This window comes from Dermacentor silvarum, chromosome 10, assembly GCF_013339745.2.
Source record: "Dermacentor silvarum isolate Dsil-2018 chromosome 10, BIME_Dsil_1.4, whole genome shotgun sequence".
Lineage (NCBI taxonomy): Eukaryota > Metazoa > Arthropoda > Arachnida > Ixodida > Ixodidae > Dermacentor > Dermacentor silvarum.
Window position 1 is genome coordinate 130,551,808 of NC_051163.1, and position 12,819 is coordinate 130,564,626.

The 12,819-nt window shown below is 45.1% G+C and overlaps 1 protein-coding gene across 1 annotated transcript; it reads left to right on the forward strand.

Annotated features, from left to right (window-relative positions):
* Positions 1-4,297: 4,297 nt before the first annotated feature.
* LOC125941128 (uncharacterized) lies at positions 4,298-7,509 on the forward strand. Its single transcript, XM_049658079.1, has 3 exons — positions 4,298-4,497; positions 5,458-5,551; positions 6,551-7,509. Exons 1-3 carry the CDS (start codon positions 4,375-4,377, stop codon positions 7,285-7,287), a joined length of 954 nt encoding a protein of 317 aa, XP_049514036.1. The 5' UTR covers positions 4,298-4,374; the 3' UTR covers positions 7,288-7,509.
* Positions 7,510-12,819: the final 5,310 nt, after the last annotated feature.

The window sequence follows — 12,819 nt, forward strand, 5'->3', positions numbered from 1 at the left end:
TCAGATAAACGTCAGCTTTTCCATAAAAACTTCTTTTCGTTGTCTGTCATTGCTTGAGACCACCCGAACTGCCGTTATATCGCCTTACCATTTGCTATAGTTTTTCTTTGCGTCTTAGTTTCCGTAATTTGTTTATTTTCTGTTTCTGTGCCTTGTAAAGTTCCATGTAGGCCACCTGACAAATGCCCTGCCTTTGGCCTGGATAAAATAAATTAAATAAAATGATACATGACTTGTTTCTCCTGCTAACGTCACTCCGTGAACCGCAAGAGCTATGTGCGCTACAGGCGTCAGGGCGTGCACGGAGCAGACGACGAAACGGATAGGCAAGCAGGCGCCGCGAGAGAGAGCCCGCGCCTTTGCTCCTTCGGTTAGATGGATGGATGGATGGATGGATGGATGGGCGGACGGACGGACGGACGGACGGACGGACGGACGGACGGACGGACGGACGGACGGACGGATGGACCCTTTAAACCGGGCGGTGGCATACGCCACCTATCCATGACTATTTACATATTTTGTACTTTGTGGTGGGTGAAATTTCACCCCTGCCTTGATTTTATCCACCAATCAGATAACCTCTGTTTGGTTATTTCTACCCGCTTAAAGTCTATTTTGCCTTCACTGTCCCTAAACCCCAATGCTTTGAAAAAATCAGCCCCGTTGCCTTGCACTGTAGGGTTAAGCCCTTTACAGAAAAGTATGAGGTGTTCAGCCGTTTCCTCTTCTTCTCCACACGCACAGCACAACGTGTCTATACCTTGGTACCTGACTCGGTACTAGAGCACTGCACGGGCCTGATTTTTCGGCCCGAGCCCGGCCCGGGCCCGCTTTACGAGGCCCGAGCCCAGCCCGGGCCCGTAATACAAAGCCCGAGCCCGGCCCGGGCCCGAGCGTACATGACCGAGACCAGCCCGGGCCCGGCCCGGGCCCGTAGTTCCAAGCCCGGGCCCGACCCGCGCCCGTGTTACTGAGCCCGGGCCCGGCCCGGGCCCGGGCGTTCATTACTAAGCTTAACTAGGGCCCGCGTGTGCATGACCAGGCCCGGCCTGTAAGAAAAAATTCCTTTTTTTACTTACAGATTGTACCGTATCTGTCAGCCTCACCTTCTCAAGGTTTAATCAGCTGCAGTATATAAGCAATAAAAGGCCGAAATCTTTGTTTCTCCCACGGGAACATCAGTAATCCGGCCCATTGCCTGTGCTACTATTTTTCTGGTGGTGCGCATGTACTTACCTTGATTTGTACGATATGGTTCTATGATGTCATTTAGCATGCAAGTATACAGGGCGTTTCATTTTAGCTGAACCAAATTTTTAAAGATTGCCTGTGACAGATAGCACAGTTACAATCCTTGATCTAAACTACTCGATGAGGCGGCCATTACTTCCCCGAGAAATCAAAACACCTAATTGAAGAATTAACATAATTATGCTAATTAACGTTTTAATTAATTATTTCATGACACATCTTTCAATCCACTAATTATATCCGCCGAGTTCGCAAGGCGTATCCACTTGGAACGAATTCTCAGGACTAAACCAGTTTCGAGATAATAATTTTCAAAGTGTCCGACGAAATCAATCAAATCAAATCAATTTATCGTCCAGTTTACATGCTGGACGGTCATTTTGGACTAAAAACTACATATGTAGCTTGACATGACCCGAAAGACCACACATGCAAAATAATTCACATATATTTCCAGCTGTCGCTGGAATTCCTCATAGACGAAATAGCTATGAATGGAAAGGCAAAGAATATTTGCGTAACGGCGAGTTAACAGAATTGGAAAAGTTTTAACAGAATGCATTTTAAACAACACTGCAATAACAATACTAGCTATACAAAACAACGCAGCACCAGCTATACAACATAGCATGAGACTGAATTTTACAAGATCAACATTTGCTAAGAAAACGAAACAGGATTTACATTATATACTCAGAACCATACAGAAAGGCAGAATAATAATCACATCAGATACATTACAAGTGACCAAAGTGTCAGCTGATTTCCTTCTTACTGAAATTACCGCCATTTTTGTATCTGTTGAAAGTAAATGGTAGGTCATGTATTAACGATTGATGCTTATAGAGTGTTCTGAAGTATGGAATTGACCATATCTCAGGATTTCTTGTGTTCGCATTAATGTGACGACGCTCTGAGGAGGCTAATTGTTTTTTGTAGTTGTACAAGCTAATTCTGACATGGATGGCCTAATGGATGGTAAGAACGCCTACTTCAATATTTAACATAATTACGCGAATTACCTTTTTAATTATTTTACTGCACATCTTTCAATCTACGAATTATAGCCGCTGAGTTCGCAAGGCGTATCCACTTGGAACGAATTCTCAGGACTGAACCAGTTTCGAGATATTAATTTTCAATATGCCCGACAAAATTCATGGGCGTTCCAATTAACGTTTTGAGGAAAACGCTGTTTTATGCATTGAAGCAAAAAGTAACTGGCCTTAGCGCTAAAATAATGCCATATTATCGACACTGGTAATAGTGCGATCGCAAAAGCGGTAACATGGAAATGGTTTGAGGAGTGGTTCTTTGAATAATTTATTTTTCCTTACGCGGAAACAATGTTCGTTTTTGCGGAAAAGGAGAAACCAAATTAGCGTAGCTTGCACTGGCTGCGCAATGCTAAAGAGACAGCGGAGATGATGGGCACCTAGCTAGTCCTCGCTTTTGTGCTAGACTAAGCACTACCAAGTCATCCCCAGCATTTCCCGGAATTTATTTATTATTGATTGATTATCGAGTAGCTATTGATTGGCTATTGATTGTCTATTGCAAGATATTGGCCACGTATTTGGGATAGGCTAAGCACTACCAAGTTATCGGAATTTATTTATTATTGATCTATTATCGATTAGCTATTGATTGGCTGCCGATTGGCTATCGTAAGGTATTGGCCACGTATTTGGGCTAGGCTAAGCACTACCAAGTCATCCCCAACATTTTCAGGAATGTATTGATTATTGATCGATTATCGACTAGCTATTGATTGGCTATCAATCGCCTATCGATAGGCAATTAGTCCCCACTATTCTTAGCTAGACTTATCCAGGATCAGCTTCGCTAGTTCACAGGTGTATGTGCCATTGCGCTTGGACCCTTTCTGCACTGCTGCCAGGATCGGCCCACATTTTTGGATTCAGCGGACACATTAGGCCCGGCTGAAACAGCTCCGCTATTAAAAATGAGAACTTCATCTGTTTTACTATTTTCTTTGATAAGATATAGTGATCTGATAAGATATACAGTCAAGAGAGCGGTGTGGATCTGAGAACAAACGGGGATAACCGATATTCTAATTGACATTGAGCGGAAAAAAATGGAGCTGGGCAGGCCATGTAATGCGTAGGATGGATAACCGATGGACCATTAGAGCTACAGAATGGATACCAAGAGAAGGGAAGCGCAGTCCAGGACGACAGAAAACTAGGTGGGGTGATGAAGTTAAGAAATTCGCAGGCGCAAATTGGAATCAGCTAGCGCAAGACAGGGTTAATTGGAGATCGCAGGTAGAGGCCTTCGTCCTGCAGAGGACATAAATATAGACTGATGATGATGATGACAGTCATCTTGCACGTGTCACTTCAGCTTGGCACAGAATGCATTGAACCATGCAATGCATAACGGTCGCGTGTGCTCGAAGGCCTACTTAGGCCCTTCTATGAGCGGGCCCGAGTCTGGCCCGGGCCCGTGGCTTGAAGCCCGAGCCCGGCCCGGGCCCGTCGCCTCAAGCCCGAGCCCGGCCCGGGCTCGCGGCTTTAAGCCCGGGCCCGGCCCGAGCCCGCCGACAAAACGATTCGGACGGCCCGGCCCGGCCCGCGGGCCGGGCCGGGCCCGGGCTTTCGGGCCGGCCCGGGCCCGTGCAGTGCTCTACTCGGTACATCTTAGTCCGCAATACTCCCGTCCTGGCTTCAAACAACAAAGAGCTTCCCCTAGAATTATCGTAGATATTTTCTTTGGCAATTTCTTGCTTGAAAGTTCGGTATGTTCCCAGTGCTGATTTCGTCTGCATCCCCGTTTTCCACAGACCCCTCTCTGTTTCCTTAACCTTTTCTTAACCGCTGTTTGTACTTATCCACCACCTCCAGCGTAACCTCCTGTATCCTATGCTCGCTGCCCTGATTATTATTAAAAGTCATGACTGCCGATGTGTCTCGATGCGCGCACCCCCGCTTAGAGTGGTGTCAGCTTTTGAAGGGGCAGGTGCCGCCTCCTCGACCCTGGCGGCAGCGTGGCCGCCATTTTGACGCCCCCGACTGGTCACTTGTACGTGGCGTGCGTTTTGTTGTTAGGTCGGTGCTCGTTTCCCTCCAGTTTTACGCGCTCGCTTCCGTCACCATGCCCGGGTGTTGCGTGCCGCAGTGCACCAACCATTCCAGGAACGGCTGGAAGCTGTACCGCTTTCCAAGAGACCCAAAAAAAAGGCTTTTTTGGACAGTACAATTTCAAACGCGACAAGTGGCATCCGACGAACACATCATCCATTTGCAGCGCAAGTAAACATTAATATTTTTAGAATGCATGGTAATTTGATTAGCCAGCATTACTTAGCGCACTATTATTTCTTTATTGGGTGCGTAGGCAAACGTCGGGCAGTAAAACGTCGTGCAGCGTAGTGTGCGGGACATTCGGGGGAACGACACCGCTGTAAGCAAATGCGTCAGATAGGAGGCCGGCGTGTTATGTGGAATACAAAGGCACCCGTGTCGGTATTTCGTGCTGGTTCAAGGGCCTCGAGTAAGTACATTCAGAAGTATTAGCGCGGGTTTCAGAGCAGTGTCGTTGTGTGGAAATGTTTTACCCTGGATGCAGCGCTTATTTATTTGTGCACATGTTCCCACGACTCGGTCGACATTTAAGGGCCTCTACCGAAATAGCAGCGATTGAATGCAAAACTTATGCTGTTCCTGCGAAAAATGTGTAACGTTACGAGGCCGGACCCGTGCCCGCTTTGTGTGTATCGCCGTCTGTATACTTGTGAAGCAGGTGCTTTTAGATGACAAACAAAGCAAGCGCAATTGCGCAGTGTTGTGTCATTCTTACCTGATAATTAAATTTGACCCCATTAGGAAATTGGAGACTTGGCTACAAATCTTTAGATGGAACGAAATCTGTAACGCCCGCTTTAAAATCACGCCTGATAGACCTGGTCCTTCGTCGGCGCAATCGACTGATTTCTTTTATTCGCGCGAATTTTTTTTGCTAAATTGAAAGCGTTACCCTAACTAGGTCCATGACCACGCTCATTGCTGCGGCTTACGTGAAAGCGCACGTGAGCTGAGCTGATTTTTTTTTTTGTCACGTCACTGCTAGTTTTGCCACGAATCGTTCTGCATGCATAAATGGAAGTTCAATGACAACGGCAGGCATTCGTTTTTATTTCACCAGTCTGTTAACATCCAATTCTGATTTTCTTTGCAGGCGCACTTTGAACCGAACAACTATGAGCAAAACCGTGCGGATGGTTGGAAAAAGTTGGAACCCAATGCAGTCCCAACTTTGCTTGCATTCAGACGTTAAGTTTTGAACTTTTTTTCTTGCATTACATAAAGCAGCATCGATTGCAGGCATTGTACGTACCTGCAGCGGTTAAAACCAAATAGGTAACCTGATGCTATATGGTATGGTATGGAGAACTTTATTGAGTCCTGAAGGTCAACCCTGGGTTGACGCGGGCAGCTCCCACGTTGGGACTGTCAGGCCGAGCCCTTCAGCCACATCGCGGGCCTTCTGGACTGCCCGTAATTGGTCAGAGAGTGATTCACTTCGTAGCATTTGCCGCCACCATTCTTCTTCCTTGTCACAGTCTGCGAAAGCCGCGGGGCACTGCCAAAGCATATGGTCAAGAGTAATGATGCCATTGCATTTATTACAATTGGTTTGAATTTCCCTCTCCGGATAGATCTTGTTAATAAAATATGGACTTGGGTATGTCCTTGTCTGTAGCAAACGTAATGCTGCGTCAAAATTAATTCATTAATTGCAAACGTCCGAGTGTATTTCACTGTTTCTAGACACTTCTGACCTGCCACAGGGGCTGCAGCTTTCCGCTACTGAGCACGCGGCCGTGCACTGGTTAGAATCTCAGCGTTACGTAATGTTTACGAAATCATTCACGTAGTAAAGGGTATATATGAAGTCCACAGTTCAAAGCATTTGAAAAGGCTTTGCATTTGAGAAGAAGAAGACTAACATTTATTGAGGTAAAAGGGAAGGGGTTTAGGAGTTAGATGGGTGGGGCCCCAAGTCCAGGGCTCCACTGGCTTCTGCCGCCAGCCGGACGCGGTCCAGAAGCGCTAGTTGCACTTCCGGGTCTGAGCTAGCGAGGAGTGCCTCCCATTGAGAAGTTTTTTCCTTATACCAGTCGAAAGGGTTGGGGGAAGGGCAATGACCTTCCTAGCTTTAATGACCCTGCCGGTACCTGCTGTGTATGTTATGTTTATAAAACTAACAGGCTTGACGTGACTCGGTATTATTTGAGTATGTTCATAAATACATACGTTTCTGCTTGCAGCGATGCCCAAGGAACGAAGGCCACCAAAGGAAAGAACTGTGTCCGCACCCTCCAGTGAAGAGACCGGCAAATTTGCTCTGGGGCTGCGTCATTCTCCAGCTAAAGTTGAAACACCCCGAGAGGCCCCACAGAACCATGCAGTTCTTGAGTCTTCACGGCAACTAATGTCGCGTTACGAACACGACGCCATGGAAGTCAGCGACGCCGTTGTGGAACTGTCAGCAAACTCTAGTGATGCAGATTCAATAGCAGTCAATGATGCGGCTGGTGAAACATCAAATGCTACTACAGAATCAGCAGAGCTGAAGAAGCTTGCTGACCTTACAAGAAAGTATGCTGAGCTTCAGCAACACCATGTCACCGCCAGGAACACAATTCAAGGTCTCAGGAACAAAGTTCAAAAATTCGAGAGTGACGCAACGAATATTTCGCAAAATTTGAAATTTCTGAACGAAGATCAAGTTCGCGCTCTCTCAAAAAGCAGCAGCTTGGGGAACTCTTGGTCTGCACACACCGCCAAGCAAGGCCTTCAGATTAAGTTCGCTTGTGGAACAACAGGATATGAAACGCTAAGAAAAATTGGGTATCCTCTCCCATCCAACAGAACACTCGCGCGAAGGATTCAAAGTTTGAAGTTTCTCCCAGGCATTCTTCACGATGAGATCGATGTTACGAAATGCAAATCCGAGACTATGGAGGATGTGGAAAAGGAGTGCGTCATTTTTTTTTTTTTTTGATGAAGTGGAGATAGTGCCGGGGTTCAAGCTAGTCCGTGCTGAAGACACTTCTCGGAGGAGTAACTCTTCCCCCGAAGCCTGAAGAGCCTGCGAATCATGCTCTTGTATTTATGTTAGGTGGTCTTAACCAAAGATGGAAGCAAGTTATTGCATATGAATTCACTGGGAGAAACGTCGATGACTGTCCTTCTCGTCCGGTCTTAAATCATTACGCAGTTCTTTTTTTTTACTCATTTACGATCACTGTGAAGCGACCAGTGGCAGTCCTCAAAAATTTTGCCATGGAGTGTTTTATTGGAGAAATTGCTTCTGTAAGCTGTGCATTTATGCACGGAAATAAATGACCTATACACTGGAATTTCCGGGTGTCGTTTCATAAAGGTAGAGCGCTAACATGTAGATGTCAGGTAAGCCAGCACAGCGCATGCTTTATTTAAATGGTGAGGCTGGAGAGGTAGTACCGAACGTGAGATATTAATATGGAAACGGCAGGTGTCTATATACAGGGTGTTTCAGCGAACACTTTCAAAATTTACTTATTATTGCCTGTGGCAGATAGCCCAATTCTAGTTAATGAGGTGGTCTACTCGAAGAGGCGGACATTACTTGCACAAGAAATTCCAATGCGCAATCGAATAATTAACATAAATTCACTAATTAAGTTTCTAACTAATTACCTGATGGCCCATATTGCAATTTACAAATTGTAGCCGTGGAGTTCGCAAGGCGGATCCACTTAGAATTAATTCTCAGGATGACACCACTTTCGAGATATTAATTGCCGAACTTTGCGGAGAAATGCATTGGCGTTCCAGTTATTTTGTGCTTCAATGCATAAAGCGACGTTTTGTTAAGAACTTAACTGGAACGCCAATGCATTTCTCCGCAAAGTTCGGAAATTAATATCTCGAAACTTGTGTCATCCCGAGAATTAATTCTAAGTGGATCCGCCTTGCGAACTCCACGGCTACAATTTGTAAATTGCAATATGGGCGATCAGGTAATTAGTTAGAAACTTAATTAGTGAATTTCTGTTAATTATTCGATTGCGCATTGGAATTTCTTGTGCAAGCAATGTCCGCCTCTTTGAGTAGTCCAGCTCATGAACTAGAATTGGGCTAGCTGCCACAGGCAAGCTTTAAGAATTTTTGAAAGTGTTCGCTGAAACACCCTGTATATATATATATATATATATATATATATATATATATATATATATATATTCAGTATTTCAATCTTTTGAGCAAGCATAATAATGATAAAGAAGCTGTCATTTCATATTACCAGGCTATTTGCACCATACTGCGCCTCGGTACTTTAGCCTGTGTAAAATATGTACGATGCCATTTATAACAAATGAGTAAATTCTTTGTAAACTTAGCGAAATAAGCCACCATAATCGCGCTCAGGTAGCTTCGCGACGCTAAAATTTGTGTGTTGAGATACATATACCGCTGCTGCTGACATGTATATGAGTACTGTATATGAGTAAAAAGTAAGGGTTTACACTATCGAAAGTGTTGTTTCCGGCCTAAGCAAGAGGAATCGTTTTTAATACAACGAAGTCTACGTCAACCTCTGGCGCATAACACATGCACAGGCCGTCAGCTTACATGAAGTACATCGTTCTCTAAATAAGCATTTAGGGAACAACAGCACTAAGCGCTGTCCAAGCTTTAAAAAAAAACAAAAAAAAACAAGAAAACAAGCTCGCTAACGTGTACTTGTTTCCGAACGTATCCGTGCACCGCAAGCGGTACCGCGTTTCGCATGCTACCACGGTGCTACCCAGCTGCGGCGGGCGGCGTAATGGCGGCCGCCGTAGCAGACGACGCGCGTCTCCTCACCCTCAGCGGCGCGCGCGGGCATCAAGGCACCCTACCTTCGGATTGTTGGGCCCGCCTCTCTGCTGCAGAGTTTTTCATCATTCGTAGCGCCGTCTGGCAAACACGCCGTGAAGCAGGAGCCGGCGTTTCAGAATGTGTCCCTTCCAGACGAGCATAGTCGGCGCTCCTGTCTTCTCTTACTCCGTGGTGCAGACGAAGATGCGGGTTCCAGGCCTGAATTGCATATCCTGGTGGCCACAGTGGCAACTGGCCTTTTCAGCAACGTGGCACGTGGACAGACAATTTGTTCCAAGGACGAAGAAATGCAGGATTCCATCCTACTTCACAAAACTACAGGACGGTAAATTCCTTCGCTGCTGCTGCCACATTTCCTCACTCCATTTCCTGACTACCTGTGCGCGTGTGACACCGTGCTTGTTAATTTAGTTAGTAAGCGAACGTTCGCAAGGTTATAGGGCCGATAAAATTCATATCCCTACTTCGTAGAGCTGCCTACTAATTTGCTATCGCAATTGATGCTTCGCCTTTCGGGCGAAACTACGACTTTTCTATCTTTATTGTTTTTTAAACATGTTTTCTGGGCAAAGCGATGTGAAATACTTGCTAACATGCAATGACATGGGAAGTAACAACATTTATTCTATGGTATTTCTCTATCCCAACTGGATGTCATCAAGAAATAAAAATTCACAGAGGGCACTATGCGAACAGAGTTCACTGTGAGTTGTGCTTGTTCATTGGCTAACTTTGTATTTTATATACTACCTAATCGATGAGATGTCAATGAAAAAGTTTGGGACGACGTTGAGAACTGACCGATAAGGGCAATTAAAGCAACCTAGGATTCGTGCGGACCTTTTTTCTAAAAAAAAATGCAGTTTCGCCCGAAAGGTGAACCATCGATTGCGATATCAAATTAGACAGCTATATGAAGTACGGATATTAGTTGAAATCAAGACTTCGACGGACACCCATCTGGTCAGGAATAATTGTTGAATAAAAAGGCAGCGACGCCGACCACAAAATAGAAAACAATGTAATGATAGGCACCCAGAACGGGTGCCTTAATTGTTCACAATAAAAGTGAAGGGACGGATGCTAACAATTTAAATAGGCTGAAGCACGTGACCTAAACATCTAGCGTATGCGGGGGGCAGATTCCCGTCCGTGCGGTTGAGCGTGCTTTTTGTTGTCTGTATCATTAGCGATTCACATGTCGTGAAGTGGTTGCTCGGATTCTATCGTGACATCCGTGTAACGCAAGTTGTAGCGCCCTTCTGCTGCACCGCCAAAATGCTCAATGCGATCTGGCATAGGCGGAAAGTTTTCATTTTTCCGGGGGGAGGGGGGGGGGGGACTGGGTCCCGACCAGCTTTCCCTTTGCTAACAATTTTTTGTTAGCAATGGTGAAAGCAATTATATCGACACTCCAGGCAAATTTTCGCTGTTGTCGTCGCCGTTATATTCCATATTAAATCCACAACCCATATAAGTCGCAATTACAAATATATGTCGCAAGTTACAAGTATATGTCGCAATTTACAAATTCTAGCCGTGGAGTTCGGATCCACTTGGAAATAATTCTCAGGCTGACACCAGTGTGGAGATATTATTTCTCAAACCTTGCGGAGAAATGCATTGGCGTGCCAGTCACTTTCTTGACAAAATGTCGTTTTATGCATCGAAGCACAAAAGTAGAAATAGATATATAAATTATGAGGTTTTACGTACCAAAGCCACGATCTGATTATGAGGCACGCCGTAGTGGAGGACTCTGGAATAATTTAGACCACCTGGGGTTCTTAAATTTGCACCTAAATCTAAGTATATATGGGTGTTCTAGCATTTTCCCCCATCGAAATGCAGCCACCGTGGCCGTGATTTGATCCCGCGACCTCATGCTTAGCAGTCCAACACCATAGCCACTAAGCAACCATGGCGGGTAAGCACATAAGTAACTGCAACGCCAATGCATGTCTCCGCGATGTTTGTGAATTAATATCTCGAAACTGGTGCCATCTTGAGAATTAGCTCCTAGTACATCCGCTTTGCAAACTCCATGGCTAGAATTTGTAAATTGCAACATGGGTCATAAGTTAATATGTTAAAAACCTAATTGGTGAATTTTTGTTAATTAGTCAATTATGCATTTCAATTTTTTGTGCAAGTAATGTCCGCCTCTTCGAGTAGACCAACTCATGAATTAGAATTGTGCTATCTGCCACACGCAACCTTAAAAATTTTTTTCAAAGTGTTTGCTGAAACACCGCGTATTTATGGTCTCTGCATGCAAGAGGCGATGTTTCCATCCCTAATGCGTAAATGGTGTAAATAATTAGAAGAGCTTTTTTTTTCCTTTTTTTGTCGCCAGTCATTAGCATTGCCTACTGGAAAGAGAATCAATATTGAGACACATATCACTGACGTGCTTTTCACACGCCGTTGATAGAAGACTCTGCCGAAGGGGTCACTGAAGTCTGCAGGTTTTTTTCAGGGTCAAAAAAGCATGCAAACTAATTTGAAGTGAGGTGAACATAAATCAATATATTCCTTCTCTAGGCATAGGCTGTCCATTTAGTTGGCTACCTCCTTCTCTTTAAAAAAATATAATAAACTTTGTCCTAGGTATATATTTAAATATGTTTTGTCTGTGCATGGTGTTCTCAGCGGAAATTAAAAATATGTTGAAGTGAGGAAATGCAGATGGAGGTAGCCGCCACTGGTGCTTCTAATGCGCTTGTCTTATTATTGTCAGGATTTGCCGAAATAAAGCGAAAGTATAAATTAAAAGCCGTGCACGTCCGTGCCAACAATGATGCCGTAAGCTTTTAGCCACAACAAATGTGAAAAGGTAGAGGCAACGCAAAAGAATCTTCAGATTATGTGGGTAGCAGAACTCCGGTAATGACACTTAAGGGGCAGGCGGGCCCCCGGGAAAACTCCGTAGGGGGCTCGAACCCCCCTCCCCCCGGAGTCGGCGCCTATACGATATAGTATACCGTATGTGCCTGGAGCGAGTGTGACTTTAGCACGTGTTGTGCGCAAGTACGATCGCCGTACATGTGGCCCATGTACCCACGCGCAAGCTGAAAGGCTCTCGTGATTGTGAAATACAGGTTACACAAAGAATTCTTTCCTGGCGTGGTTGACGAAGTTTCATGCGCGAACTGCGATTGTGTGTACATTGGTGAATCAGGGAATTACGAGCGACGGCTGAAACAACACTGTAACGATGTGAAGAATGAGAAAGTGTCCTCGAGTGCCCTTGCCGAACATGCGCAAGCCTCAAATCATGAGACAGACGGGCAGGACACGTTTCGGGACCTGACTTCCAGATTGATTCTTCAATCGCTAATGATACAGACAACAAAAATCACGCTCAACCGCACGGACGGGAATCTGCCCCCCGTATACGCTAGCTGTTTAGGTCATGTGCTTCAGCCTATTTAAATTGTTTGCTTTTCTTCCCTTCATATTTTTGTGAACAAGGCACCCGTTCTGGTTGCCGAAACGTTAGCACATTGTTTTTCTCTTTTGTGGTCGGCGTCGTCGCCTTTTTATTCAAGGATATGAGTTTTATGGGCCGCATAAACTTGCAAACATTCGCTTACTAACTACTTAACCCTTAACATGCACAGTGTAACGAGCGCACAGGAAAACATGAACACATCTCACTCGATCTGCT